Below are 27,802 nucleotides of genomic sequence, written 5' to 3'. Positions count from 1 at the left end.
GAGTCCTAGGATTGGCAGTTTGGGGGGAGGCATTTAGAAATCTCAGCCACAGAGCTCTTGGGTCTTAGCAAACTATAAACCCCAGGACTCCATAGGATGGAACCATGACAGTTAAAGTGGAACCATAGCACTATCATTGTGTAGTGTGAATGGACCCCAGGTCAAAGTATGAGTCTATCCATATCCCAGGATCCCAGAGGATGCACCAAAGCAGTTAAAGTGGAATCAGAGAGCAGAAATTGTGGGATGTGAAATGACCCCAGCACAGTGTGCATTCTGCAATATGGCTGTTCCCTGCAGAATGTGCATGGTGCAATGAGGCAATGGCTGAGTCCATTCACCATTTCCCATAGGTTGTGCTACAGTGGGATTCAATGGAGAGATTGCATGCTCCTCTGAGGCAATGTTGCATCTCAGACCTTGTTTCCAACCCACTAGGCTTTCTAACCCTGGCTCCTTACCGTCATACACAGCATGGCAGTACTGAGTGGTGGAGGCAAAAGGTTTGCAAGTCCCATCAAATTTGTTGCCGTAGTTCCCAATGCTGACCTCAAACTGGATGTGTTCCTTTATGTTGGCCAACATTGTTGCAGAGTAAAAGACGACACACAGTCCGTACCGTCGTTGAGGCAAGAAGCGCTGCGGAAACAACCCTTGAGAGCTGTGATAGGGAAGTTGTCTATTTTAACTCCCTAATCCCCATCATGTAGCATCTTAAAGACCACCAAATGCATAAGGGCACCAGCTTTCTGGCATCATGGAGTGTATGGAGCAAACATTGGTCCAAGCGTGGATAAAGTGAAGAGAAAGGCGAGAAGAGGACTCTAAGACCAAAGTACAGTAGAATGAAAGAAAAATTCTGCATAGCCATGGAAAAATGCCTAAGCTCTTAGGACCCTTAAAGAAAAGTGAGTTACAGTACAACCCCCATATCCACAAATTTGGTATCTGTGGTTTCACTCACCCACATCTGAATAAAAAAGTTCTCTCTAGGCATTTCTAGATCTTCTGGTGTGATTCTATGGTGAACCTCCAGCCCAAGCATACTATGGAGTCACGCTGGAGGACCTTGACATGCCTAGACAAGTGTTCTCTCTAGGCATTTCTAGGTCCTCCAGTGTGGTTCTATGGCCAGCCTCTGGCCCACACACACCATACAATAGTGCTGGAGGACCTAGAAGAGCCTAGAGAAGTGTTTTTTAAATGGCTAGTCCTGTGTCCTTTTTGCAAGAACGATCTCCAGACCACATTGCAAGATATCGTGGACTGTACAGTATGTCCTTCTTCCATGGTTACCTCCACCCTTTTAATTGCGTCTTCGGGGATGTCATCAATCTTCTGGATAGGGATTGGCTCCATTTTGATGCTCAGCTCCACCAGAACTCTTCCTCGGTAAGCAATCCCTTCCTCCTAGGAGATACGTAGAGAAAAACATCCTCTGGGATCCTGGGGTTTGTAGTTTTGCAAGGTCTTTCACTTTCTCTGCCAAAGAGGGCCAGGACCTCACCAAGCTACAAATCCCAGGATTCTGTAGGATGGAGCCATGGCAGTTAAAATGGTGTCAATTTGCATTATTTCTACAGTGTAGATGCACCCTGTGTAAGTATTTAAAACACTGTAAAGGTTAGGTCCTTAAAATGTAAGAGAAGGAGAAGAAGCGGGTATTTTTCTTCTATTTTGCATGTTTCCACGCTTCTCAAAACCAGTTTAAGTTTCCATCACTGATGCCTCTCAGAACAACTGCCCCTTTTCTTGCAAGAACTGGACTTGGATGAAGGAGGCAGACTTACCATCCCAATGCTGACATTCTCATAATCCTCTTCTTCAGTCATAAACTCCTGTGGGGTCCCATATAAAGTGAGGAAGCTTGGCCCAAAAGATGGCAAGAAACCCGAAAAGTCCTCTGAAATCAAGAACAAGAGAAGGAAGAAGCCATGCAAGATCGCTCCATCTTGGCCTCCATCTTGTCCAATTTAGTAAGGAGAGTCCGGATTAATCCTCTGTCATCCCACTTTTTTTCAGCTGCTTTTAAAATGTCCCAGTTTTTCTCTCCTTCTCCCATGTTTGCAGCTTATTTCAACTGCTGCAAACCGAGTTCAAAGTGCAAAAATAGTTTGAATTAGAATTATAGACTCAGTTAACAGTATTGCATCCTTTTATTACTAATAATTTATTACTAATAAATCATACTATAATAGTAAATGGATACTGTTAACTGGGAAGAGGGAAGAGGAGAGCCGGGAATGGAGTCTTGCCCTTCCCAGTACACACAGGAAAAAACAAATTCCTGCGGACTTTCCCAGTTTGTCTGTCCTTCTTCACTGGTAATTTAGCCATCTGGACCACATTCTGATGTTGCTTCAACTTTAACTTTAATGTGAGAGAGAAAGAAAGCTCCCTTACTTTTATTTTTTATGTCGGTTCCAGCACAAGAGATCTCAGAGAGACTTAGAAAAGTGGTCCCTAAGATTTTCCCGTCTCCGCTTGGGTCCCTAGAAAACCAAACACAGGAGTTGTTGGAGTTGCTGTGGAAGACTTTGGAAGACTCTTAAGGCTTTATTTGTTAAAAAAATCACACTCCTCCAAGAAAACCCTAAAAATAATTTATTTTTATCTTTATTTGGTGACTGAAGGGGGAAATGGGAGATGGAGTGAGTGGTGCCCTTGCTGCCAGGCAGATGGGGTTTGCAGTCCTTGTTTGCATCATAGCCAAACGTTAACAGCTGGTGGTTCTTGAGGTCTTATCCAAATACTACTGGTCTTAAGGATCAATGAAATTGGATGGCCAAGGTTTTGTATTGCGCTTGGGAGAGGACTTAAAATGGCATTGCTCACCCATCAAAGGTGGACAGTTTGATGAGATCACAGATGGATGGCATCTGCAAAAGAAAAGAGATGTTGGTTAAGAAAATCTTCAGTTTTGTTCAGTGGAACAACTCAGGATGGAGAAAGGTGGGTTTCCAGGATTCAGTCAGTTAAAGCTATGTCAAACAGCTGGTAAAGCTGTGCCAAATGGCATTATTTCTGCAGTGCAAGTGCAGCCAAAGTTTGTGCACAATGAACCAACCGTCAGAAAGTAAAGGCATCACTATCTCAGCCACCCATGAAAATAAAGTTTGGGGTTTTGGAATATTTCAGATTTTGGATTCTGGATAACAGAGACTCAAACTGTATTTGTATTCTGTGATATGGGCCTAAGAGATGCACTTGCATGGTTTTGTTGCATATTACTCTCTTTGCCATGGATTTTATACGCTGAAAGTCTAGAAGGTTTAGTCCAAAAAATTGACCCAAGGAAGCTGAGTCGATTTATCCATGGGTCAATTTAAGTAATGTACTTTAACTCTTATTTAAAAAGGAACCATCTCCTGGTGAAAGGCAAGAATGTAATCTGACCTGGAAATACTGACTCTTCTCTACTCTCTCATCCATCCAGATTTTTGTATGAACATAAACAGTTGTGCCAACTGGAATTTTCTAAGTTCCTTGGCATTGTTTTCCTTTGCTTCGTCCCTTAGATTCTTTGCTACGGATGTTACCTTTGACTTATCCAAGGGTCATACTGTATCATTAAAAAAATTGAAAGGAACCTGAGCTTCTGGGTGTCCACAACTGAGCAAAGGGACAAGATGGCATGGGAAGAGGTGACCCTTTATGTCTTTGGCCTCTGTTCCCAGTTCTAACAGCCTTCTCTTTCTCTCCTAGCCTTAAGGTGCTCCAGCCTTTCCTCCGATCAATTCTGCTCACTCACCTGCATCGGAAAGGACATGCGCTGGTTCCACTTGGGGTTGGCGTCTTTAAAGACTATGCTGGTTTTCAGCTGAGCATGTTGACGTGAAAGGAGAGCAGGTAAGGAAAAAGAAACACGTTTGTGGCTTTTAAGACTCTTCATTAATTGTTGTTGCTGATTCAACCATAACTTCTGACTTATGGGGACCCTATCATGGCGTTTTCTTGGCAAGATTTGTCCAGAGGAGGTTTGCCATTGCCTTCCTCTGAGGCTATCTATCTATTGGATGGCATTTGGAATCTGGAAGGAAGGGCTGCTACAAGATCTGTCTGTCTCTCTATCTATCTATCTATCTATCTATCTATCTATCTATCTATCTATTGGATGACATTTGGAATCTAGAAGGGTCTGTCTGTCTGTCTGTCTGTCTGTCTGTCTGTCTGTCTGTCCAGCTGGTCCAAGGATTGTTTTAACATGAAAATCTGCCCGAATGAGGTTTAAGAAAAAGAAAACAATCAGCCCAGGTGCATTTTACCCACCACTTTCCCTGCAAAGTTAACTTCCAGAGAAGGATCCACAGAGGTCCCTGTGGGGTCTTCAGCCCTGGCATAATTCACAAGGCCTTCTGCCACTGTAGAGGAAAGCAAACAGCAATCTGGTCAAATTGTTGTCTGTTGGCAAGATGGGATTTCCTAGGCTCCATCTTTGTTTCTGTTCCTCCATCAGGTGAACATTTTACCATCCTGTCAGGGATTTTGCAACTCTGGTTTTGAAGGCTATCTTAGCAGGGAGGCAGAATTTATATTGGGGGCAATGCTCTTACTTTACTCCTCCTGTTGCTCAGTCCTTGGTCATTGTGTGATGAAAAGACTGGTTGCTCAGCTGGAGTATTGTACTTACTTTGAGGCATATCTTGGGCTTGGTATACGTAAAGCTGGAGGGTGACCACGCGGGCCGCTGGCCGAGCCGTCGGCTGTAAAAGGCTGGTCTCTGAATCGCCTCTCTCCGATACGAAGTCCGTATCCTAAGGAGAGAAGAGACCAAAACGGAAAAGTCAAGCTCTTATTAGGATGCTAGCAGCAATGTACCTCACCCAACAAAGGTGGATATTTCAATTCCGATCTTATTTGTTGTACACCCGTCGAAATGGCAATTGATGCAGAAGCAAATGCCAAGCATTTGACTGAACCTCCATCAGGATCAGCTAGTAGCTCCATCGCCCCAGCCAAAATAGAGATCCCAGGATTCCATAGGATGGAGCCGCAGCACTTAAAGTGGTGTCAAGGTGCATTATTTCTACAATGTAGATGCACCTTATGGTGGTCCTATGAACAAAAGACCTCCAAGATCCCCACTTTCTTGACTGCTATCTGTAATGTACTCTTCTTCTTTCTTTCCCTATTGACTCTGACGTTACCAAGCAATGTACTCTTTTCCAATCTCAATGGCTTCTGGGGAGAGTTCAGGTTTGCTACAGTTTTGGATGCACTCATGGGTCTTTTTAGGCATCCATGGCACCTGCAGAACTCTCCTCCTGAAACCCAGCATTTCAGATGGGGTTGATTTTATTTGGGATGGGGGGGAACTTACCGGCACATGATCCCCTGCTCCTAGGACACAAAGGCTGACTTTCACATAGCCCCTTAGTCCCGCGTTCAGGTTAGCTGGGTCATAGAGCGCAAGCCACCTGGAAAGCAGAGCATGGCCTGCGGAAAGGAAACATCAATGTTTCCAGCATTCAGCATTGTTATCTAGATGCAACTGTCAGGTTCTCTAACACTCTTCCATATCTGATTGTGCATTTTTGGAGGACTTTCTCAAAGGAAGGAAGCTACAATGGAGAGGAAGGAAGAAGGCACTGTGGTTGACGGAGGAATTGGTAGCCCACAAGGCAATAGCAGGAGGTGACTTCCATCTCAAGTAGAGCAGTGAATCTGCTCTGGTTTTTCATCCAAGCTTTAAAGGATCTATGCAAGGTAATGAACCTATTTTTGAGGTTATAGGGCTCGGCTGATCCAGAAAAGACCCACAAACCCCAAAAGAATTGCAACAAATTCTGGGTTGAGCGTACCTGGGGATTCGTAGACAAGGCCAATCTCAATCTGCAAAAACAATGCACAAGGTGGCGTTAACAATAGTGCTCCCAGTCAAAAGAGGAAAGGAAACCCACCGTTTCCATGTGATGAAAATTGGAAGGTTCATTGTTTAAATGCCATGGCTGTCTCAGCCTTTCTTTTGGCGCCCAAACTCAAAATTAAGCTTGCTAAAAGCAAAATACAGAGGCAAGGAAAACCACATGCTATAACAAGAGCATATCTCTCGCTATTTGAGGAGCATCTCTAGACAAATTGCGATAAGCATGTCGTCCGATTTGAACCAAAGTAGCAGTGCTCACCTTGAAAACTCCAATGAGTGAATCGGCTCTCATGGCTCTGGAATTCAGCACCTGGGGAAAACGACAATTGTTATGTGGAAATTTCCCTCTCTTTCTGCTTCAGGATTGCATGTGTGTTGCATTGTGTGTGTGTGATCATGCCTGTGTACATGCACACATACCCATACATTTCTCATCCCCACATCTCTCTATGATTGCTATTGCGATAGTTGTCAATGTGGCAGCCGGATTGCTATGGGATTCCTCCTCTTCCATGCTCCAGAAATCTTAAATGAAATTGCTGTCCAGAGGCTCTGTTGCTTTGGGGCAATGAAACCATGTTGGGTCCTATTGTTGTTATGGTTGTTGTTGTGTGCCTTCAAGTTATTCTGATTTATGGTGACCTTGTGGCAAACCTATTCTGTAGCTTTCTTGGCAAGATTTGCTCAGAGGAGGTTTGCATTGCCTTCCTCTGAGGCTGAGAGAGTGTGACTTGCCAAAGGGTCTCCCAATGGGTTTTTATGCTCAAAGGGGGAATCAAACCCTGAGTTGTTTCAGGGAAGCTCTCCATGTGCTGAAATGCATCAACAGGTTCAACAACCCCAGACAGACCCAGAATAGCTTCTACAATGCCCAATGTGGATTCACCACCAACCCTAAAGCAGCAGAGTTAGGAGCTGCTTCTTCCAGTCCTGGAACAATTCTTTTTAGCAGCATTGGAGCAAATGCAAGAGCAGAGAGAGTGGAACTGCAGGCCATTTTCGGACTGGGGCATGGAGTATTGATCTCTGATCTATATTCCTGAAGGGAACCGGTGCAGCTCACTTGCCTGGATGGTAATGAACTGATCAAAGAGTCGAAGAGGCATCTCCTTGAAGTTCTGGACAAATACCTAAAGGGGAAAAAAGAAAGAAAGAAATTTAGCAAAGAATTGCATCTCGACATCCGACACAGATAAACTGTAGTTGGGATTAGTGACAGAATTTAACCCAATATTAGGTTTGTTGTTGTTCTTTTGTGTCTTCAAGTCATTTCCAATTTATGGTGACTCTAAGGTGACCCTATCATGGGGTTTTTCCTGGCAAGCTTTTTCAGAAGAGGTTTGCTCTGAGGCTGAGAGAGTGTGACTCACCCAGTGGGTGTATGCGGTTGAACTGGGATTGGATCCCTGGTCTCCAATGTTCAAACCACTATACCATGCTGGGTCTCCTAATATTAACGTTATGCCTCTCCAAATTTCTCTTTTGTTTAGCAAATCTGTGCTTTCAGATCCCATTGAGTCCAGCTACTGTACAATATGTTTGCTGGGAAGGTTGTTTCCTAGCAAGTTTGCAGGACCTTCCCCAAAGTGAACCTAGAGCCCAAGGAAAGCCAACCTCATTGTAGTAAGGATTGTTCCCAGCTTTGATCCGTGTCCTGAAGACGTGATCGCCAATGTACACCTTCACCACGGGCTTGATGTTGTTTTCTTGCAGCTGTCGGCATTCAAGGATCCTTACTCGCACCTGCAAAGGAGAGCGGCGACGCGGTCATCACAGCTTTCAAGCATCTTTGGTGAAGCCTCTTTGCGATGTACGTTGCAGAAATAATCCAAGTTGACACCACTTTAACTGCCACGGCTCAATGCTACGGGATACTGGGAATTGTAGTTTTGTGAGACAATTAGCCTTCTCTGTCAGAGAGCTGTAGAGCCACAACAAACTACAATTCCTAAAATTTCATAGCATTGGACCATGGCATATACCTTAGGAATAAGGTCAGGTTTAATTTCTTTCTCTGCTAAATCCTGTGGGGACAGATAGACTCTTCAGCTTTATGCATCAACTACAATGCTTGAGCATCATTCCCTTTCCTTTTAATCTCTGGGCCTGGGATGCATTACCTGAAACTCTTGCTTCTTGTTTGTAAGCTCTCGCATGGGGGTTGGAGATGGCATTTCGACCACCTCCTTTGGAGCCAAGTCTTCTAGGAGGGACTCCTTTGCACAAATCGAGCAGCATACTGGCAAGGATCAGAAGAGAAAAGTGCAATAAGGATTGCATTGGGACAGTCTGTTTGCAAAACCTTGGAAACATCCTGGGCGCTGCCTTGGAACGGAGGCGAATGGTAATTGAAATAAAGTGATATTTGCTCAGTACGAATTTGCAACTCAGATATTTAAGGTTAGTATCAAGGTTTGCTTTTTGAATTAAATATATATATATTTTCAAGCCAAGGATGGTGGAATCCATGGATATGGATGACCCACTGTATACTTTAACACTAAATTTTGGGTACCATTGTTCCTTTTTCCCTCTGGAAATTTGCTAATGACTGGCAACCCATAGCTCAGGGAATGCTAGCAGTCCAAGGACCACCACTTTAAGTAACACTGGTTTGTTCCACTGTTTAAAAGTAGTTTCCGTCACCTGTTCCACTACTTGCAAGGTTGCTGGGCAGACTTAGCTGGAAACCCAACCAAGGGCACATGAGTGCCAAATAGTGTCGGCCACTTACGTAATTTCCTGTAATCGTATTTCTTTACAGGCACAGCTACAGGTTCTGGAGGGGTGAAGCAGATCCTGATAGTGATGGTGCACTGGAATATAGAGTCATAGGAATTTCTTTATCAGCTTGTGTCAGGACAAAAAGAAAGCAGTGGGTGGTTCCAAAGCCAACATGGTAGTAATTCTAAATACCAACTGACCAAGAAAAGAAGGAAGGAAGGAAGGAAGGAAGGAAGGAAGGAAGGAAGGAAGGAAGGGCCTGACCTGCTTACATATCTTGAATGGCAACTTGATTTGCAAAAAACAACAGGTACTGCTTTTTACGATACAGAAATAAGGGCTAATCTGCACTGCAGAAATAATGCAGTTATAATGCTCCAGTAATTTAAACCATAGGATGCAGCCATAGCAGGTAAATTAAAACTATAAATTGCATAGCATGGAAGTCCCTGTCTCTTTTGTTTAGGACTGACATGCTTTTGGTATAAATCGTAAACCATGGTTTAAACCAAGATTTAAACCAACCTGGTTTAAACCATCTAACTCTGTCACTGGCATTAGAGATCTCCAGGGTCCTACAGGACACAGCTATAGCAGGTAAAGTGGAGCCATGGCACGGTAACTGCACAGTATGGAGGTCCTAGCTCTTTTCTTTGGACCTGGCTTGCACCTAAGTATCTAGATATTACTCTTGGGTCTCCAGATTCCTCCATGGCTTACACCTGTGGTCTTCATATCGCTGTCCTTCAGAGGCTGGTTTCTCAGGGTGATCATGACATTCTCTTTCTCAGCAGCTCTTGCCAGGGCAATGTTGGCGGCACCGAAATTCCTGCAGTGGGAAAGAAAGGGGGAAGTCAACAAAGAACTTCAATATATTGAGCCTTGTGGTTCTGTGGCTATACTAAAACTCCCCAAAACATGGGTTACAATCCATGGCTGGGTTTCCAGTTGTCCAATTTTATTTTTAAATGAAGGTGACTGTTTTGCATCCATGGCAAGTTTTCAAGTGTGAAATGTTTGGGGTGCATGCAATAGCCATATCGACAGCCAGCACAGTGTAGTGCTTTGAATATTGGACTGTGGTTCTGGAGACCAGGGTCTGGTTTTTCACTTTGCTATGAAACCCTGTGGGTGATCTTGGGCAAGTCACACTCTCTCAGCCTCAGAGAAAGGCAATGACAAACCTTTGGCTTAGGCTCATGTGGACAGCATCAGACAAAGTGGCTGAACTCCATAAAAACAGCAGCCAAAGGCGAGGGAAATACTAATCTTAATTCAAAGGCATGGCTGTGTTAGTTTGGAAAATCAGTACGCAAAGGGATCTTGTAGCGCCTTTGTGACTAACTGAAAAAAAGAAGGCTTGGGTCTGCTTCTTGAGATGCATGGAGAAGTAGACTCAAGCCTACAAAAGCTCATGCTACCAACTTCTCTCTTTCATTTAGTCTCAAAGGTGCAACAAGATCCCTTTGCGTATCTATTCATCTTGAAGATGTCTCAAGACTCTAGAACAGTGGTTCCCGAACATTGGTCCTCCAGGTGCTTTGGACTGCAACTCCCAAAAGCCCCAGCCAGCTTGGCCAGCAGTCAGAAACCCTGGAAGCTGAAGTCAATATCATTGTTTATTGATTAGGCCTTAGGCCATCTCGAAATAACACAAAAAGGGATAAAACGCACTAAAAAAGCTAAACTATAATATATCTAAAATATGGAAGCTGAAGTCAAAAAAACACCTGGAGGAGCAAAGTGTGGGAATCAGTGCTCTAGCATCACATCCGCAATGAGGGATGAGACAAATCCTCAGCTCTGGGGAAAGAAACCCCTGAATGCCTCGTTTTGGGTTTCTCTTGGGGTTCACCTGGCTTCGGCTTTCGGGTTCCATTCCTGGAAATGAACTGTTGCAAAAGATTTATTGTTCAGAGGCTCGTCGCCCAAGTACCACGCCAAGGTCTGCGGAAGAAGCAAGGAGAGGGGTTAGGCTGAAATCCAGGCTAAATCCAGAACATTTTGATACCACCTGAGACCTCGCCACCACCATCATAGATACATCTGTTGAGCACAGAGGAGACAGGGCCTTCTCAGTGGTTGCCCCAAGGCTATGGGATTCTCTCTCACAGGAGATTTGGATGCATCACACTAAAGCAGCTTGACACCACTTTAACTATCATGACTTCTACTGAATCCTGGGATTTGTAGTTTGGTGAGATACTCAGCCTGGTCTATCTGAGAGTTGTGATGCCTCACCAAATTACAAACGTCTGGTATTCTGTAGGATTGTCATGGCAGTTCAAGTGGTGTCAAACTGCTTTAATTCTGGTGTGAAATTGAAGGTTTCCACAGCCGGCTTCCATAGTTTTCTATGGGTTTTGTAGGCTATTCTGGAAGAATTTATTCCCAATGTTTTGCCTACATCTGTGGCTGGCATCTTCAGGAGCATCTTCACCCTCTGAAAGCAAAGGGGTGGATTAGAGCTTTCAAACTCTAAACTGGCCTAGTGGTTTGAGCATCTGGCTTCAAATCCCAACTCAGCCATCAAACCCACTGGGTGATCTCTGGCAAGTCACATCCTCTCAGCCTCCTGGGAAGGCAATGGCAAGCCTCCTCTGAACAAATCCTGCCAAGAAAACCCCAGGATAGGGTACCCATAATTTAGAGACAATTTGAAGGCACACAACAGCAGCAATAGCAGATACAGCGAAAGACGCTTACCTCATTCCAAACAGGGTTCTGCTCCTTCTGCACAACTCTTGTGTCTCTTTCCACATCTAAGAGAAATAAAACACCCCGTGAACCATTCCTTTCTCCCGCTTCCCAGCTCACAAGGTACAGGATTTGCACATTGGACAAACCACACTCTTGGTCATTGCCCCAAGTTCTTTCAAAAGTGTTGGAAAATTGACTTTTGAACTCGTTTCTGAATCTCGCTTTTCATCCATTGAGTTCAGTGTTGTCTCCTCTGACTGCCAGCAGAGTTTTGGATTTGGTGGCAACTAGAAATTGTGCAGAAAGCAAGCAACTGAGCCGAGATTCTTTGCAGGTTGCACACTTGCTTCCATTCCTATGTACTGTGGCCTTTTTGCATCCCATGAAACCAAAGCATATTGGCAGACTGGGCAATAATCTTATTTATTTCTCAAAAGCAGACACAAGTACTGTACATTACTGTTTTACCTCTGAAGGAGCCAGTCACATAAGTGTCAGGCTGATCTGCATTTTCGGGGGGTATGCGAGCAGAGACAACCACAAGGCGCAACATCTTGTGCGCCCCTCCGATACGTTCCTCTCCAAACTTGGTTCCTGAGCAAACAGAGCGTCAGTCCTCTTCCTCCTAGGAAGCTTTTCCGATTATTCGATCTGACCCGCTCTTTCATATGGATCCTTATGGATTTGCTAAGGAAAGCAGCAGGTCATATACAACAATCAATTCCAAAGTTGTATCTGATTTTTTTCTTCCTAAAGGCAAAGGGAATGCAAATTCTTCCGGATCTGGTCAGTAGAACCAAGGAGGGCTGACATCATAAAGCAGAAGACAAGAGACAGAGCTTCTAAATAATGATGTCAGAACAGAAAGGTAAGAAGAACCTGCCTCTTAAAAAATTTTGTAAGCTGGCTTGGATCCCAAGGTAGGACAACAACAACAACGTGAGGAAGAACACTTGAAGAGTGGCTTATATTTAAATTAAAGTACTATACTTCCTTATCCATAGATTTCTTATCCATGGATTCGAGCATCCATGGCTTGAAAATATTCCAAAAACATATAAATTCCAAATAGCAAACCTTGATTTTGCCATTTGATCATATAAGGGACACCATTTTGCTCTGCCATTGTAGCATCCATGGATTTTGTTATCCTGGAACCAAACCCCAGCGGATAATAAGGAAGGACCCACTGTACTGTATTCTCAAGTTTCATTTGAAAGAGCTGTTCTCTCTTTGTGTCTCCACTAGATGTCCTCCATAACTAGCCAGATGCTACTAACAGCAATCCCAAACCGGGCAGTTTGGAGAAGTTACTACTCTAGCCAGGAGTTACACCACTTTTACCAAAGATGAAAGGAACTATGGTCCTAAAAAGCAGGTGTGTATGTATGTGTGTGTAAGGGTTGCTAAAAATGTTCACCGATTTGTCACGAAATGGTTTTGACCGACGGTGCTACCTTTCCATGATGGTGGGATTGCGTGCTTCTATAAGGCATGATGCGGAGGGCAGTAATGCTTCGCACATTAAACCCCCTTTGACTCTGTATATGTATGTGCTGTGTGCCTTCAAGCTGTTTCGGACCTATGGCAACCCTAAAGTGAACGCATCATGGAGTTTTCTTGGCAAGGTTTGCTCAGAGGAGGCTTGCCATTGCCTTCCCCTGGGGCTGAAAGAATGGGACTTGAGCTGGGCTCATGGCTGGGCTGGGAATCAAACCCTGGTCTCCAGAGTCATAGTCCAACATTCAAACCGCTATGCCATGCTGGGAATGAGACAGGGCCAGAAGATGAAACTCTCAGGTTGGATGGTGTTCAACAACTGGGGTACAGCAGAGGACAACTACGAGTAGCACTTGTTGCAAGCTTTCGAAGCTCCATGGGTTTCTTCATCAGGCAAGATGTTACAAACCAAACAGGAGGAAAACCAATTGGAGATGTTCGTCTTGCCTGATGAAGAAGCCCATGGAGCTTCAAAAGCTTGCAACATGTTTATTGTGCATTTCGGTCGGGTGATAAAGGTATCACTGATGGATTTTTGGTTTGCATTTGTTCACTGGCCAACGTAGCTGCCCCAGCATGATAAGAGTAGCGCTGTGGCTATTGACACAACTGGACGCAAGCCATGCCCAGAGGTGAAGATTTTTACACAACTAAGTAGAAATAAAAAGACGATAGAAACAATACGAACAAAACAAAACATAAAAAGAGAAGCATTCTCACTAGTAATCTCTCTGTCATCCAGTGCGACTTCTACCGGACATTGGCCATAGAGTCACACTGGAGAGCCTAAAGATTCATAGAGAAGACATATTAATGAAATCCATCAATAATAGAATTCGCCAAAGTCGAAGCCACAAGTATGGAAAGCCAACTATTTATGGCTTGAAACAAAGTGAATTGGAAACTCTTGCTACTTCCAGAGTCTTTTTGCGCATCTGGAGGCACCCTTGAACTTGGCACTCATTAAAAAAAAGAATTCAATATCCTGTTAAAATAAAAGGCGACGTCTTCCAAAAGGTCCCCTTTGGCCACATTCAACTACAAATACGAATAGCAGGATAAAAACCCAGTTCTCAGTGTCACAGCAGGGTCACTAATGTGGAGGAGCAAACAGAAAGAAGAACATTATGCATGGCGACAAAGACTGTGAATGCAAAGGTCCTCCTTTGCAGACATTAAAGGTGGAGGAATGGTCTGAATTTAATGTCTGCAAACATTTTACAAACCTCTGTGTAAGAGACGGAAACAAATAATAGGATTGGGAGAGATGCTTGTTGAGATATTTGCCGAGAGATCTTTAGCCGTCGGTGGTCATGGGGGAGTATATTTGCTAAAAATCTGATTTTATATGCTACAGATGTAAACGTATGCGTTTAGGAGCCACTGAAGATGGCAAAAGCGTCAGGAAGACCAGAACATTTTTGCCACAATATTCAGATATATTCCTGCTTTGTTAGTCACACTACTAAATATAGATTCATAAATGATTAACTGCATCCTTTTGAGATTCAGGAGGGTTGAAAGGGGATTTGAGGCTTAAAAATGGTTTGCATGTAAATATGATAGGTGACTAGGGCTGCATCCTCACTGAAGAAATAATCCGGTTTGTCAAAACTTTAACTGCCATGGTTTAGTGCTATGGGATTCTGGGAACCGTAGTTTGTTGTGGCCAGCAGAGATCCGAGGGTGCCTCTGCACTGTAAAAATAATGCAGTTTGACATCACTTGAACTGCCATCGCTCCATCCTACATCATCCTGGGATTTGTAGTTTGGTGAGGCACTAGTACTCTTTGGAAGAGAAGTCTGAAGGCATTGTAAAACTACAAGCCCTGGGGTTCCATAGGATGGACCTAAAAACTTAAAGGAATGCCAAATGGCCTTATATCTACAGTGTAGATGCACCAGTTCTAGGTGAGGTATGGACATAGAACTGCATAATGTATTTAATGTAACGCTTAATCTGGGTCCGGAGCGAAGTATGCGATTGCTCTGTCGCTGCCATCGCTGCAGGTCTCTCGGCAAGCGCTGCTGCGCACCAAAGGAGCTCTTTGCAACGCCGTGGGCAGATATCTGATGAAATGGGAAGCAAAATAGTGACAGGTTATGACTCCCTCCGGTTTAATGGAGGGTGTCAGATCTAATTGGAATGGTTCCTGATGGTTCTGTATGCTGTCAACAAGGCATATAATGGATTTGATTAAAACAACATTAGGGAAGTGGGACTGGAGAGTCTTTTGCACTACTGTAAGGTTTTCTCTTTTTGCCAAGCCAGGATGGAAAACGTGGCTTGTCCGCATTTATTCCTGATGTATCACCTGCATCTGTGGTTGGCATTTTGAGTCTCTGAAGATGCCAGCCACAGATGCAGACGAAACTTCAGGAATAAACTCTTCTAGAACATGGCCATGTGTCCGAAAAATCCACAAAAAACTATGGATATGGTCCATGAAAGCCTTCGACTTCAAACTGGAAAGCCCATTCTATGCCATAGATCTATTCCAGGTTGCTCCCTTGCCTCTCTCAAATGTTGTTTGCATGGAGATGGTCGGTGTCACATTTGTGAATCGCTTTTGCAGTTTTACTGTTTGACTGTCAGCCTGTCCCATCAAGAGGCAGAGGGCACATAAACAGAGAACATCTCTTGCCTTGCCCTCCAGGTCCTTGGCATTGCATGCCCACACTCTTGGACTTGCGCTGCTACCCATTCTTCTCGTAAAGGCCAAGCAGATGCCTGACTTCGGTGCCCAACCTTGATACCAACCCAACCCAGTTCATGGCGAAGGTGATGAGTGAGCCGCCTTTTCTCAAACTGCCCAGTTTTGTTTGCAATTAGTCTGGAAATGGCCCATTTTCACTTGTGGTGGGAAGTCGAACGCAGGAGACGCGTCACTCAGAGAGCAGCAATTTGCTCTGAGCAAGCTTTGCACGGCGCTCAGGTGGGAGAGTCAATTGATGCTGCGATTGTGCCAGGAGTCTAAATTATATATTTGGTGCTTCATCTTGGTCGACGTTGATGTCGAAAAGTTACCCGATGGCACCCTTTTTTCCCCCCTTTCAAAAAGGAAAAGGAAAAGAGGATCAAACTTTGCCTCCAGGAGAGCGTCTGTGCCTTTTGGAAAGCAGCGGGGAGCTAAAGCGTTGATAGCTGAGCATGGCTCCCCGCTGCTCCAAGGCCGGCTGCACTTTTGTCTGAATCCTAATTGTACGGATGGCTTCTTTCATCTGAAAAAATTCCCCAAGGACCACTTATGTTCCATAATGAAACCGTGGCTGAAGTCTTGTATTTTTATTCCAGATCTGTGCAACAGCTTGGCTAAAACCACAGAAACCATAAGGAAGAAGAGGGAAGCACTGCTGGACCACGCTCTCATCGAACTCAGAGCTCGGGCTCTTTGGTCCCAAACACACTGCAGAAATAATCCAGTTGGAGACTGCTTTAACTGCCCTGGCTCAGTGCTAGGCAATCCTGGGATCTGTAGTTTATTGTGGCACCAGAAGACTAAATGTCTGACAAAACTACAGATCCCAGGATTGCCTAGCACTGAGCCAGGGCAGTTAAAGCGGTCTCCAACTGGATTATTTCTGCCATTTGTTTGGGACCAAAGAGACCGAGCTCTGAGTTCGATGCGAGAGTGATCCAGCAATGCTCCCTATCTGGCACCAAAATAGACTCTAAGGACTCCTTCACACAGATCTCTCTTTGACCGCCATGGCTTCATCTTATGGAAACCTGGATCTGCAGTATCCCTGGAAATAGCCAGAATTCTCTACTAGAGAGCTCTAGTTTTTCATCCATCAAATCCCAGGATCCCATAAGAAGCATCCAGGGCAGTGCGTGGTATCCATGTGCTGTTAACTGAATGACATGAAAAAGATGTTAAGTCCCCTTGGGTGCAATTAGACTTATTTCTGAGTAGCCATTCATAGGTTCATACCGAGAAGAAAATACTTGAGTTTGCAGGGGAGGGAGGGATAGTTAACTCAGTGGTGTATTCCTCTTGAATTAAGAACATTTTTAAAGTGGCACCGAATGGTGATTAGAGCTGTTCGTTCCTGACATCCATGAAGTGCGAAAGTGCTGTGCAAAGACCAAGCGGTATTTTTAAAGTGGTCCTCAGCAGATGCCCCTGATTTGGACGATCTAAAAGAATAAGGAAAAGAACGCCTTTTGGTGAAGAGCTGCAGCTGAGTGCAAAAAGACATCTTTATCGGGGGGAAAGTCTACAGTTTTTTAGTAAGGAAAGAAAACACTGCATTGTTTTTTGAGGCATGAAATCCATCACAAAGTGGTACATATTGAGCCGCCCTTATTCAGCACCCCAAAATATGAAAATATTCCAAAATCCAAAATTGTCCATGTGGATGGCTGAGACAGTGGCACCATTGCTTTTGGATGGTTCAGTGTACATGAACTGGGTTTTATGCACAAAAGTATGAAAAATATTGTGCATGAAATTACCTTCATGCTGTATGTATAAGGTGCATACAAAACATACATGAATTTTGCATTTAGGATTGCATTTAGGATCTTCAAGATATATCATTGCGTATATGCAAATAATGCCCTTCCAAAGACCAGTCACAAAACTAAGCCTGCTAAATGCAAGATCAATAAGTGAGGAAAAACACAAAACTGATGTCTTACACCATGGAAAGGGACACTGCGTCTAAAAAAGTGCTCAACGTAATTTGCTCACATCTTACATCAGTTGGAGTTTTTGGAGCCATGTATACAGGCAGTTTTGCTATTCCTGGGTTGGAAACATGTGTCTGCCTTTACTAAAAGTGTGTATGTGGCCTCAGAAAGGCAGAAAGGACCTTCTGGGAAACTCATAGAAAAGACATTCATTGATAACACCGAAGATGGAGGAGGAAACAAACCCCCAGCCATTAGGAAAGGAGTCGCGGTAATTTCAGTGTTGTTCCAAAGGCATGATTTTGCAAGCATTCAACATCATGCTTTTGTGTGCTACTAATGCTTTGGATATTCAATGCGTCCTTTTGTTCGGTGGCTGAAAGCCCATTTGTCTCTCTGAAAGTACGGGCGCATCTCACCTAACCTTTGCCAGTTGTTTGGGGAATCTCAAAGAGATGTAGGGCGCGCATTTGCGAAAGCCTTGTGAAAGCAGAAATGCCACATCCCCTGCAAACAGCGGATCTGCCAAAAATTGGATTATACTAATTTGTAGGTATAGAGGCGACGCTGAGAATAATTACTGTAATTTTTAAAAGAAATCCAGGACGCCTTATTGTAATGGGAAAGGCTGCGAGGAAGTGGTTTTTGTGAGCTCCCCTGTTCTGCCTGCCTTCCTGGCACTAAGGCAAGCTCACTGCTCCTTCTCTTCTCCTTTCTTGCAAGTTGCTATGTACAAATACTGAGCACTTGGTAGCTTCCATGCCAATGGAGGTGAATAGTCCACTCTGGGGTTTTGTCCGAACTTTAAAAAGAGCCATTCAGGATGCTGAGAACATGCAGGATTCAGACATATGACTGAGCGGTAAAGTAATATTCATCCAAGCCGTTATGTTCCTCATCGCAATGTACGGATGCAAGAGCTGGACACTGAAGAAAGTGGATAAGAAGAAAATCAACTCCTTTGAGATGTGGGGCTAGAGAAGAGTGCTGAGGATACTATGGATGGCCAAGAAGGCAAACAAATGGGTCCTGGAACAGATCAAACCACGAAACTGAGGCTATTGTACTTTGGCCACATCATGAGAAGGAACAACTCATAAGAAAAGAAATTCATGCTTGGAAAGATGGAGGGAAGCAGCAAAGAGAGGAAGAGCGCATGCCAGATGGATGGTCTCAATGAAGGAGGTCATGGACATGAATCTACAGGGCTTAAGCAGAGCACTGGAGGATAGCGAGGCTTGGAGATGTCTCATCCATAGAGTTGCCATGAGTAGGGATCGACTTGACAGCAACAACAACAAGATGTTCAGATGCCTCTACGCATGGCTCAGAAACTCCGGTTGATAGACGTGGCAACAATCTCACTCATGTGCACCAATGATATTTAGTACAGTTTTGGAAGCAGTGCCTCCTTCCATAGTGTAAGACATCTGTGTTTCCAGAAAAATTTGGGCTGGTGTTTTAAAGCACCGTCTGCTTTGCAATTGTTATTTTCATGCAGATTTACTAAGCAACCTTTTCAATGTCCCAGGACTTCATCTGCATTTGAATCTGTATTTTATTTAGGCATAGGTAAGAAAGACTTGGCTCTAGTCCTGCACACAAGGGCACCAGCAAAAGACATTTGTTTCGTCTTGTACATTTATCTTGGGTTTATCTTGCATTTGGCATGCTCTGTTTTGTGATCGGTTTTTGGAAGGGCAATATTTGCCTATACATAATGTCTTGCATGACGTTGGTTTGTCATAGCATGAGCTTTTTGTGGCTCCTTTAAAATTTGGTCTAAAATGTGGAATGGATGCATTGCTCCCCTGGAATGGAATCCAAAGAGCTTCCACCGTCTTTAAACCAGAATCAGACCGGGCTGCTCTTTGGTAAGAAGATTGCCTTTCGCAAAGGAGGCCACGTGGCCAACTCCAAACAGATGCAGCCTCTCTGACCTCCCATTTTCTCTGTTATTAAACTTCCATGAGCAAAACCTGCCTCTTGCAAGAGCCGCTCCTTTGCAGCGCATGGCCGCAGTCTTATCCCTTTCTGCCCATAAATTAAGGACCTGGTCTTTGCCCACTCAAATATTGATAGAATACAAAATGAAGGCAGGCTGTTTATTGGAGCTTTTTGTTTTGTCCCTGAAGTCATTTTGGATTATTCTCCTAAGGTTTTTGTTTTGTTCTGTTTCCATATTCCTTCGCAATGGAAAGAGGGTGGGCGAAACAGCCACAACCACAACAAAAAGGGACAGCGACACAAAAGAAGGGAGTAGATTCACACTGCAAAGAAAAGATGTGATAATGGTTTTGTGCAGCACAATGCGCCCAGATTTATTATGCATGTTGCAAGATACGCCAATCTCCTTGAATACAACTAGGACGAAATTAATGGGTGTGTATGTATGTGTGCATTTGTGTGAAAGGATGAGGTTCTTGGCTACCAGCCTTGGAGCCAATGCTAGTCAATGTGGTGACTCATGGCTCCTATTTCTGTGGCTTAATAAATCTGCTCCAGATTTTAGTATGAATGTTAAAGGAAATGCTCAAAATGCTGAACCTATCTCCTCTTTAAATAGGCTCCGCACCTGGGACAACTTCCCTAAACCTCAGGCCAAAATCTGGACTAGATTGACCATCCCACTGACATGCGGGGCTGCATCCGCACTGCAGAAATAATCCAGTTTTGCACCACTTTAACTGCCATGGCTCAATGCGATGGAATTCCGGCGACTGTGGGATTGTGAGAATCTTATTATGTTGCATATTACTTGTTGCAAAAAGAAAATTGAAAAGAAAAACTGGAAACAACTTGGGAACAAGTAATATTGAAGCGTGTGCCACTGGTTGGGTTCCGCTCAGTGTGTCATGCCCAATGTTTTGCATTTTGGGCACGGAATACTTTTCTTTGTGCCCCAGGGCATATATTCAGCGCATAAACAAACCACATCTTTCTCACTCTGACATTGTTCTCCTGGTCCTCTTAGGAACAGAGAAGAGGATCTCTCAAATCTGGGAACCAAATAAATATTTTATTGATTATTTCCAGGATTTATATCCTGCTTTTCTCCCACTTTGGGATTCATTGGGATGGTTGGGACTATGGCCTGTGGCTGTGGGTGGGCTTCAACTCTTTGGCCCCATTGCAATCCTGGTTAAAATGGATAGAAAATCTTCTTTACCACCTTTTTGCAGATTATTGCTTTCTTCAAACTCCGGGGCCAACAATTTGCCTTATTTTTAAAAAAGGTATAGGATAAAAATATCCTTATGTGCCAAAATGCCATGCAACTTTTTTGGGCACGAGTGAGACAAGTCACCTCAAATTCTCCCTTGGCGATTCCTGGCGTTGCGGCTGCATGAAACATCTTGTCCCTTTTTTTGCAGTTTGGGATGTGCCTCGGTTGTGTATGTGTGTGTATGAGTATGTGTGTGTCTGGGGCTTCTGTAGTGCGTGGACTTGCTTTGAACAGAGTTAATATTCACAGAACATCATGTTTCGCCTGGCAGGGTAGCTGGTTAGAGCGATTAAAATTCAAATCCTGGCCTTTAGTGCGCTGGCAGGCACAGCTGGCATCTAGCGGGGAAGTCTTGTTATTTCTTAGCCTGGATGAAAGCGCATGAAGCACATGGACTTGTGGCAATTCAGGTCTTCCCACACACACAAACCAAGACATGGCCACGTACCCTGAAAAACCCACAAAAAACTATGGATGCTGGCCATGAAAGCCTTTGGCTTCACACACCAAGACAGCTTAGAAAAGCTACTTTCCTCGCTCTCAAGTTTCTGAGAGTCATAGGGCAAGGAAAAGTAACTTTCCCAAGCTCAGTCTTCACCTTTCTCTGGAGGAAGAGACCTTAAAGAAACCCAGGTTTTAAGGTTTTTTCAGGGAAGGTACTTCTCTCTGGAGTTTATCGCACATGGGACTTTATCCTGTGAATATTCCGGAAAAATTGCATAATTCCCTGTAATGATATCACACAACGTCACACAAAACCCGCCATTAAAGTGGCTGCAAAGAAGCATGAACACACATCTTTTTACTTTGGGGATTCCAGTGACAATGCATTTCCGATATCACTTTATTTGCGCAAATGTGTGTGATAATCATTTGTGCAATTACTTGCCATTTCCGCTTCAATGCGCTTTAATCTCTCTTTAATGCCAAAATTAGCCCCAGAGTGATAAACTCCTCTGTCCCATTGCCTTCACATGAACAATGCACAAGTGTGGGGACGTAGGAGACAGGGTCTTCTTGGTGGCTGCTCCCACTCTTTCGAACTGGAAGCTAGGATGGCTCCTTCTTTCTGATCCTTTCTAGGTTCAAAATGTCCTTTTCCAGCAAGATTTGCAAATGGATTTTTATTAAGAAAAGGGCTTTTTAGGGTGCTGGTGGGTGGCTTAGTGGTTTGAGCGTTGGACTAGGGACCTTATCTTGGCGCCGCAGAACGGAACGGGGCCATTTTGTCGACGATTTTGCTGTGCGGTAAAATCTGTTTTTTTCCCAGTCGCATGCGGCCCACAAGTGTCCCTTTCCCATTCCCATAATGGGGAAAATAATGTGTGCGATAAGGTTCTAGGACTCAGGAGACCAAGGATCGAATCCTGGCTCAGCCACGCAAACCCACTTGGGAAAGTCATACTCTCTCAGCCTCAGAGGATGGCCATGGGGTTATCATGGGGTTTTCTTGGCAAGGTTTGTTCAGAGGAGATTTGCCATTGCCTTTCTCTGAGGCTGAGAGAGTGTGGCATGAATGGGTTTCCCCAAAATCGTATATTCAGGACAGGGGGGAAAAATGATTATAGTATTTTTAAAGTGTTTTAAACATTTTAAAAATCTTTTAGAATGGCATTTTAATGCTTTAACGTGCAATTTGTTTTAATATTGTAGCAATTTAATTCTGTTTTAATGGGCTCTTTTTGTATGAATTTTTTAAATATTGTAAGCTGTTCTGAGTCCCACTTTTGGGGAAAAGGGCAGCATATAAATAAATATAGTACTGCTGCCACTACTACTACTACTACTACTAATAATAATAATAATAATTTCAGTAGTAGTAGTTCAGGAGAGAGAAAAATGACATTTTTTAAGCAATTGAAATGCAAAACTGCTAGGTTTCTCAGTTTCTCCCTTTTCCCCAGGAGCCTTTTTGATATCGCACTTGAAGATTTCCTACCGAGAAAAATGATCTGTCTTTGGAGTACTTAATTCATCGAGAGCCCTGTTAACCGGAGCGTTTTTTTGGAATCAATTAGCTTGCCTTGTTATGTCAAGGGAAAATAATAATAACCTCAGAGTTGCATTTTTTAAAATGTCAGATTGTTCCAGATCCATGTTGATGTATGCGCTCAGCCCATTGTTTTAAAGTGTGGAGGCTGTGCCTTGTTATGGCTTTCTTTTAAGGGAAAGAAAGCCGGAGCACTAAAACACTCTGCAGATGCCAATGAGGGCTTAATCAGTATTAATTGCATGCCCACACTTTGATTTCTAATGGCTCAACTTGAGTTTTAAATTATTGCAAGGCTAGAAATTTGGGGAACAGATTTTTTTATCAGCATTGATTGATTAATTAATTAATTAATTAATTAATGTATTTTTTTATACCCCGCCTTTATCCCAATGTAGGGACTCAAGGCGGCGATAATTTTCCACTGTCCTGGTTTCTCTCTCTTCCTCTGCTCACTTTCCTTGTTTGTCCTGAGCCTACTTATTGCAAACTGAATTCAAAATGCAAGAGTAGTTTGTATTGAACTAATTTCCACAGATGGGGAAAGAGAGGAATCTTGCCCTTCCCAGTCGGATCCGGCAAAAGCAAACCGCTGAAGCCTCTCCTTGCTTTGCAATAACTTTTGCAGTCTTGACCATGCTCCAAAGTTGCTTGGCCACGCGTTCCCTGAAAGGTTTGGAAGGGATGAGACATTATGCCGCCTCCCTTCCTTCTCCTTTGGGAAGGTTTAACACAATAATAAGTCTAGGGCAAAAAGGGATTGCACAATAGCGTTTGGATCGTGCATCTCCGGATGCAAATTTTCCTCCTCCTTTCATGCCATTAACGCTCTGCCCCAAGGCGCTCCGCTTTGGGTCCCTGTGGTCGGCTCGCCATTTATCCGCCTCTCATCTGCTTGTATTTCCATGTAATTTCCTTTCTGAAATGTCAGGTGTTTCAAGGCAACCCTGGGAGGCTTATGGGTTTACATTGTTCTTCTCATGATTTATACATCAGCCAAGGCTGGGGTCCGGACACTTTTGTGTCTTCGCTCTCCTCCGTTGTGTTTCTTGTCTACTCAACTTGGAAAAGTCAGTCCTTTTGTGGCCACGGCAGAAAATCTAGAGGCCCGAGGCTTCCTTGAAAAGGAACTTTTTAGCAATTGGGCCTGGGATTCAATAAGGGAGAAGACATATTGTGCCGTTGGAAGTTAAGGAAAGGCATTCGGCAGCCGTGACTCCAAACACTGGAAATGAGAAGTGTTTGGCTTTAATCTTACTTATCTGGGCTGTTTGTTTGTTGCTGCTGCCTTCATTCTTAGTCCTGAAATGAGAATTTAATAAGCAACAGGGTTTCATGCACAAAAATTATTTAAAATGTTGCATAAAATCATTGCAGGCAATGTGTATAAGGTGTATATGAAACAAAAGTGAATTTTGTGGATCCCATCTCTAAGATATTGCATTCTGTTGTGTTGCCTTCTCATGACGTGGCCAAAGTACAACAGACTCGTTTGATCATATTGGATTCCAAGGAGAGATCTGGTTTGATCTCTTCCAGGACCCATTTGTTTTACTTTTTGGCTGTCTACAGTATCCTCAGCACTCTTCTCACATGAGTTGATTTTTCTCTGATCTGCTTTTTCCCACTGTCCAGTTCCCATATCCATGCATGGCGATGGGGAATACAATGGGCAATTCTGGCTTTGTATATTCTTACACTTTAGGATCTTTTCTAGTTCTTTCATTCTTGCCTTTCCCATTCTTAGTCGTCTCCTGATTTCTTAGCTGTAGTCGCCATTCTCATCAATGTTTGATCCTAAATATGGGAACTCTTTAACTACAGTTGGCCCTCTGTATCCATGGAGTCTTTATTCCCGGATTCAAGCATCCACAGCTTGTGTGTGTGTGTGTGTGTGTGTGTGAAAATTCCAGAAAGCAAAGCTTGATTCTGCCATTTTATATAGGGACACCATTTTACTACACCGTTGTAATGGGACTTGAGCACCCATGGATTTAAAGGGACTTGAGCATTCCTGGATTTTGGTATCCACAAAGGGTCCTGGAACCAAACCGCAGTGGAGACCAAGATCCCACTGTATTTCAACTTCTTCATTCTTAAGTTGAATTAATGTATTTCTTCTGTGGTCATTATATCAACTATTTCTAGTTTCCAGGCCAGTTTGCAAAGACATAGCGAACCAGTACGCAACAATAGTAAGGTGCAACAATTATTATTAAGCGACAATAATGAGGTGGCGTTAAAAATCATGCAGCAATTGCCGAAATTGGCTCCGCAATCCAGAAGGCTCATGTTCCAAATTGCTGAGCTGAACTTATGGAGTCCAGGTGGTTGATGCAAAGACTAGTAGCAATGTTCTCAAAGCACTTTGTTTTGATCTTGGAGGCTTGTGGTTCATAGAAAGCTTGCCTTCTTTGTTTTGAAAACCTCTGCGGAAATGGAAGGATGGAGCAGATCAGCGAAGCTCTGCTTTCAAAGGACACGGTAGTAGTGAGTGAGGCCTTAAAAGCAGTTTGCTTGTGCCCTGGGATTGAAGAGAGTGCACTACAATTTACCAGCACTAAGGTACTTAAGGTTTTGTGTGTGTAAGAAAAGAAGGCAAAGGATGAGTGGGAGGAAGGAAGGCAAGGACAAATCTTTCAAAGTGCTGCTTCTAGAGGGACAATGATCAAAGCCAAGGTACAAAAGAGAGCGATCTTTCCCTTTCCCTTTGCTGTCTGAGGTCACGCAATGGTTAGGTCTCATTTTGTTCTCATTCTGGTCCATTACAGATGACTTTGGTGCATAACTCCTACGATTGTTTGTTATTATGTTCTTCATGGTTTCGCTTCAAAGGCCCATATGGGAAAGCACAGTCTATCATCTTGACTCTGGTCCCCAAAAGCCAGAGTCATCTTTGTGCTGCAGAACAGCTCTGCAGAATGGCTCCAAAGTGCTAATAAACCCAGCATCCACCAATGCACTGCCTGCAATGTTATAGGTTACAGGTCCCATAATCCTTGGTTTTAGGTCATGCTAGTCTATGTTCTAGACTACAGGTTCCATAATCCCTGGCCATTGATCATGCTAGCACAAGTTCTGGGCTACCGTCCCCATAATTCCTGAACATTGGTCATGCTAGGTGACCGACTGTTGATCATACTAGCAAGAATCCTAGACTACAGGTCCCATAATCCCAAATGTTCCTACTGGCAGATGTTCTATATGGCACCGGGGCTCTCTGGCAGACCAGGCTGAATACTTCACCAAACTCCAAATCCCAGAATTCCACAGGATGGATCCATGACAATGATAGTGGTGCAAAACTGCTTTATTTCTGCAGTGTCTACAAATCCTATGTCCCGAGACTCTTATACATTCCCTCGTCTTTTTCTGTCTCCAGTCCCTCCTATCTCTCTTTTGTATCCACAGCTTAAAAATCCAATGGTACTTTTCTTTTCAAAGAAGGAATTGATATTGATGGGATGCAAACATGCAGAAACAGGGCATTGCTCCAGAGATTGCAGGGTTTGCCTCCTCCTTGTTTTATAAATCTTCTTTTCTTCTCCCATTGTTGCAAAGGGTGAAATTCACAACGACGATCTGATTTAGGATTGGAATTGATGCCGGATCCCCCACGGATGGATCAGTCTACCTTCCTTTGTGTTTCCTCCTGAATGGAGAAGGCGCAATGACAGGTGTATCGATTTCTCCTTGAATTCCCCGGGAGCAAAAGAAAAATCAATAAGAGAAACAAATAAATGGGGGAATAAATGTGTACTGTCAAAAGACCGCGCGCGCACTGTGTTGGAAGGAGGCCCCTGGTTTCATAGGGATGCTTATCATGGAAACGTTGGGTTGGGAAGGACCCCAAGGCAATCTAGACTGACCCTCTGCCACAGAGATGTCCATCCAAACTCTGTTCAAAGACCTCCAATGGAGGAGTGTTGCCCACCTTTTGAGGTTGTCTATTCTACGGTAAAACGGCTCTTATTGTCAGGGTCTTCTTCCTAATGTTCAGATGAAAATGGGATCCCTTTTCTTGCTGTGTCAATTCGCTGGTTTGCATTCTAGTCTTTGGAGCAGCAGAAAACAAGTTTGCTCCATGTTCTGCACAACATCCCTTCATATACTTTAAAATAGCTCGTTACACTCTCTCAACCTCACAGGATGGCCATGGCAAACCCCTTCTGAAGAAACGTGCCAAAGAAACCCCATGAGAGGTTTGCCTTGGGGTCGCCATGAGTTGGAAACAACCTGAAGGCACACAACAGCAATGACAGCAACAATCATATCACTTCTGAACCTTGTCTTCTCCAAGCTAATCCTACCCAGCCATTCCTAGCCAGGTTTGCTTTCCAGTCCTTTTACAGCCTTCTTTGGATAAGACCCACCTTGCCAATGTTTTTCTTGAACTGTGATGCCCAGAAGTGGACACTGTCTTCCAGGTAAGGTTTGGCCATATAGCAGAAGAGTGGTACTATTACTTTCCTCAGTCTGGACACCAGACTCTTGTTGATGCTGCCTAGAATTGCATTGACCTTTTGGGCTGTTGCATCACGCTGTTGACTCACATTCACTTCGTGGTCTACTAAAACCCCCAGATCTTTTTTTACATGTATTACTATCAAGCCAGTTGTCACCTATCCTATGGGTTTCCAGGGCCAAGCCAGGGCTCGAACCCTGGTCTCCAGAGTCATAGTCCAATGCTCAAACCACTCCACCATGCTGATGCCTTACACACTTCAAAACCCAGATCAAATTTACCATCCCTCTGACATGGGAGCCATTGCCAGCTGCCTCTGCCCATTATCACCATTTTGGTGCACCAATTACATTGATGCAGTATTTTTGCAAAAGGTGCAAACACCTTGCTATCTTTTGGAGAGAATCTCTGCAGTTTCTTGTTTTCATCCATGGGAAAACATAACAACTCAGGGCTACTATATCCCCCTAGATCCTTTGTAGGGCGGACTGGATTAGCAATTTGCACCTGAGGCCAAGGATATAAAATTAATGTTATTATTTATTATGTCCAGCCTCCGGTGGGGAATGCTTTGAAAGAAGGCCAGATCGGGGGAACAAAACATTCAGTAATACAACAGCCAGCAGCTTCCTCAACAGGTTTGAAAAGTCTGGGCTCCTCCAGAGACTTTTCTCTAATTATTTTACAGGGTAGA

The 27,802-nt window shown here is 43.8% G+C and overlaps 1 protein-coding gene across 1 annotated transcript in view; it reads right to left on the bottom strand.

Moving 5' to 3' along the window:
- The window catches only part of FER1L5 (fer-1 like family member 5), a 35,300-nt gene extending 23,907 nt beyond the window's left edge, over nucleotides 1–11,393 (bottom strand). The window contains exons 1-18 of the mRNA XM_042473954.1: nucleotides 11,297–11,393; nucleotides 10,446–10,537; nucleotides 9,311–9,419; nucleotides 8,601–8,682; nucleotides 7,987–8,105; nucleotides 7,481–7,609; nucleotides 6,934–6,996; nucleotides 6,126–6,176; nucleotides 5,802–5,832; nucleotides 5,321–5,436; nucleotides 4,631–4,754; nucleotides 4,270–4,361; nucleotides 3,752–3,820; nucleotides 2,836–2,879; nucleotides 2,404–2,492; nucleotides 1,791–1,903; nucleotides 1,297–1,410; nucleotides 462–639 (exon numbers count right to left, since the gene is read on the bottom strand). Coding sequence (XP_042329888.1) covers nucleotides 462–639; nucleotides 1,297–1,410; nucleotides 1,791–1,903; nucleotides 2,404–2,492; nucleotides 2,836–2,879; nucleotides 3,752–3,820; nucleotides 4,270–4,361; nucleotides 4,631–4,754; nucleotides 5,321–5,436; nucleotides 5,802–5,832; nucleotides 6,126–6,176; nucleotides 6,934–6,996; nucleotides 7,481–7,609; nucleotides 7,987–8,105; nucleotides 8,601–8,682; nucleotides 9,311–9,364 — 1,468 coding nt within the window. The 5' untranslated portion in view covers nucleotides 9,365–9,419; nucleotides 10,446–10,537; nucleotides 11,297–11,393. The remainder of the gene's footprint in view (nucleotides 1–461; nucleotides 640–1,296; nucleotides 1,411–1,790; nucleotides 1,904–2,403; nucleotides 2,493–2,835; nucleotides 2,880–3,751; nucleotides 3,821–4,269; nucleotides 4,362–4,630; nucleotides 4,755–5,320; nucleotides 5,437–5,801; nucleotides 5,833–6,125; nucleotides 6,177–6,933; nucleotides 6,997–7,480; nucleotides 7,610–7,986; nucleotides 8,106–8,600; nucleotides 8,683–9,310; nucleotides 9,420–10,445; nucleotides 10,538–11,296) is intronic.
- Between the last annotated feature and the right edge of the window lie 16,409 nt (nucleotides 11,394–27,802).

The sequence above is a fragment of the Sceloporus undulatus genome, chromosome 6 (assembly GCF_019175285.1).
Source record: "Sceloporus undulatus isolate JIND9_A2432 ecotype Alabama chromosome 6, SceUnd_v1.1, whole genome shotgun sequence".
Lineage (NCBI taxonomy): Eukaryota > Metazoa > Chordata > Lepidosauria > Squamata > Phrynosomatidae > Sceloporus > Sceloporus undulatus.
This window is presented reverse-complemented; position numbering and strand designations above follow the sequence as displayed.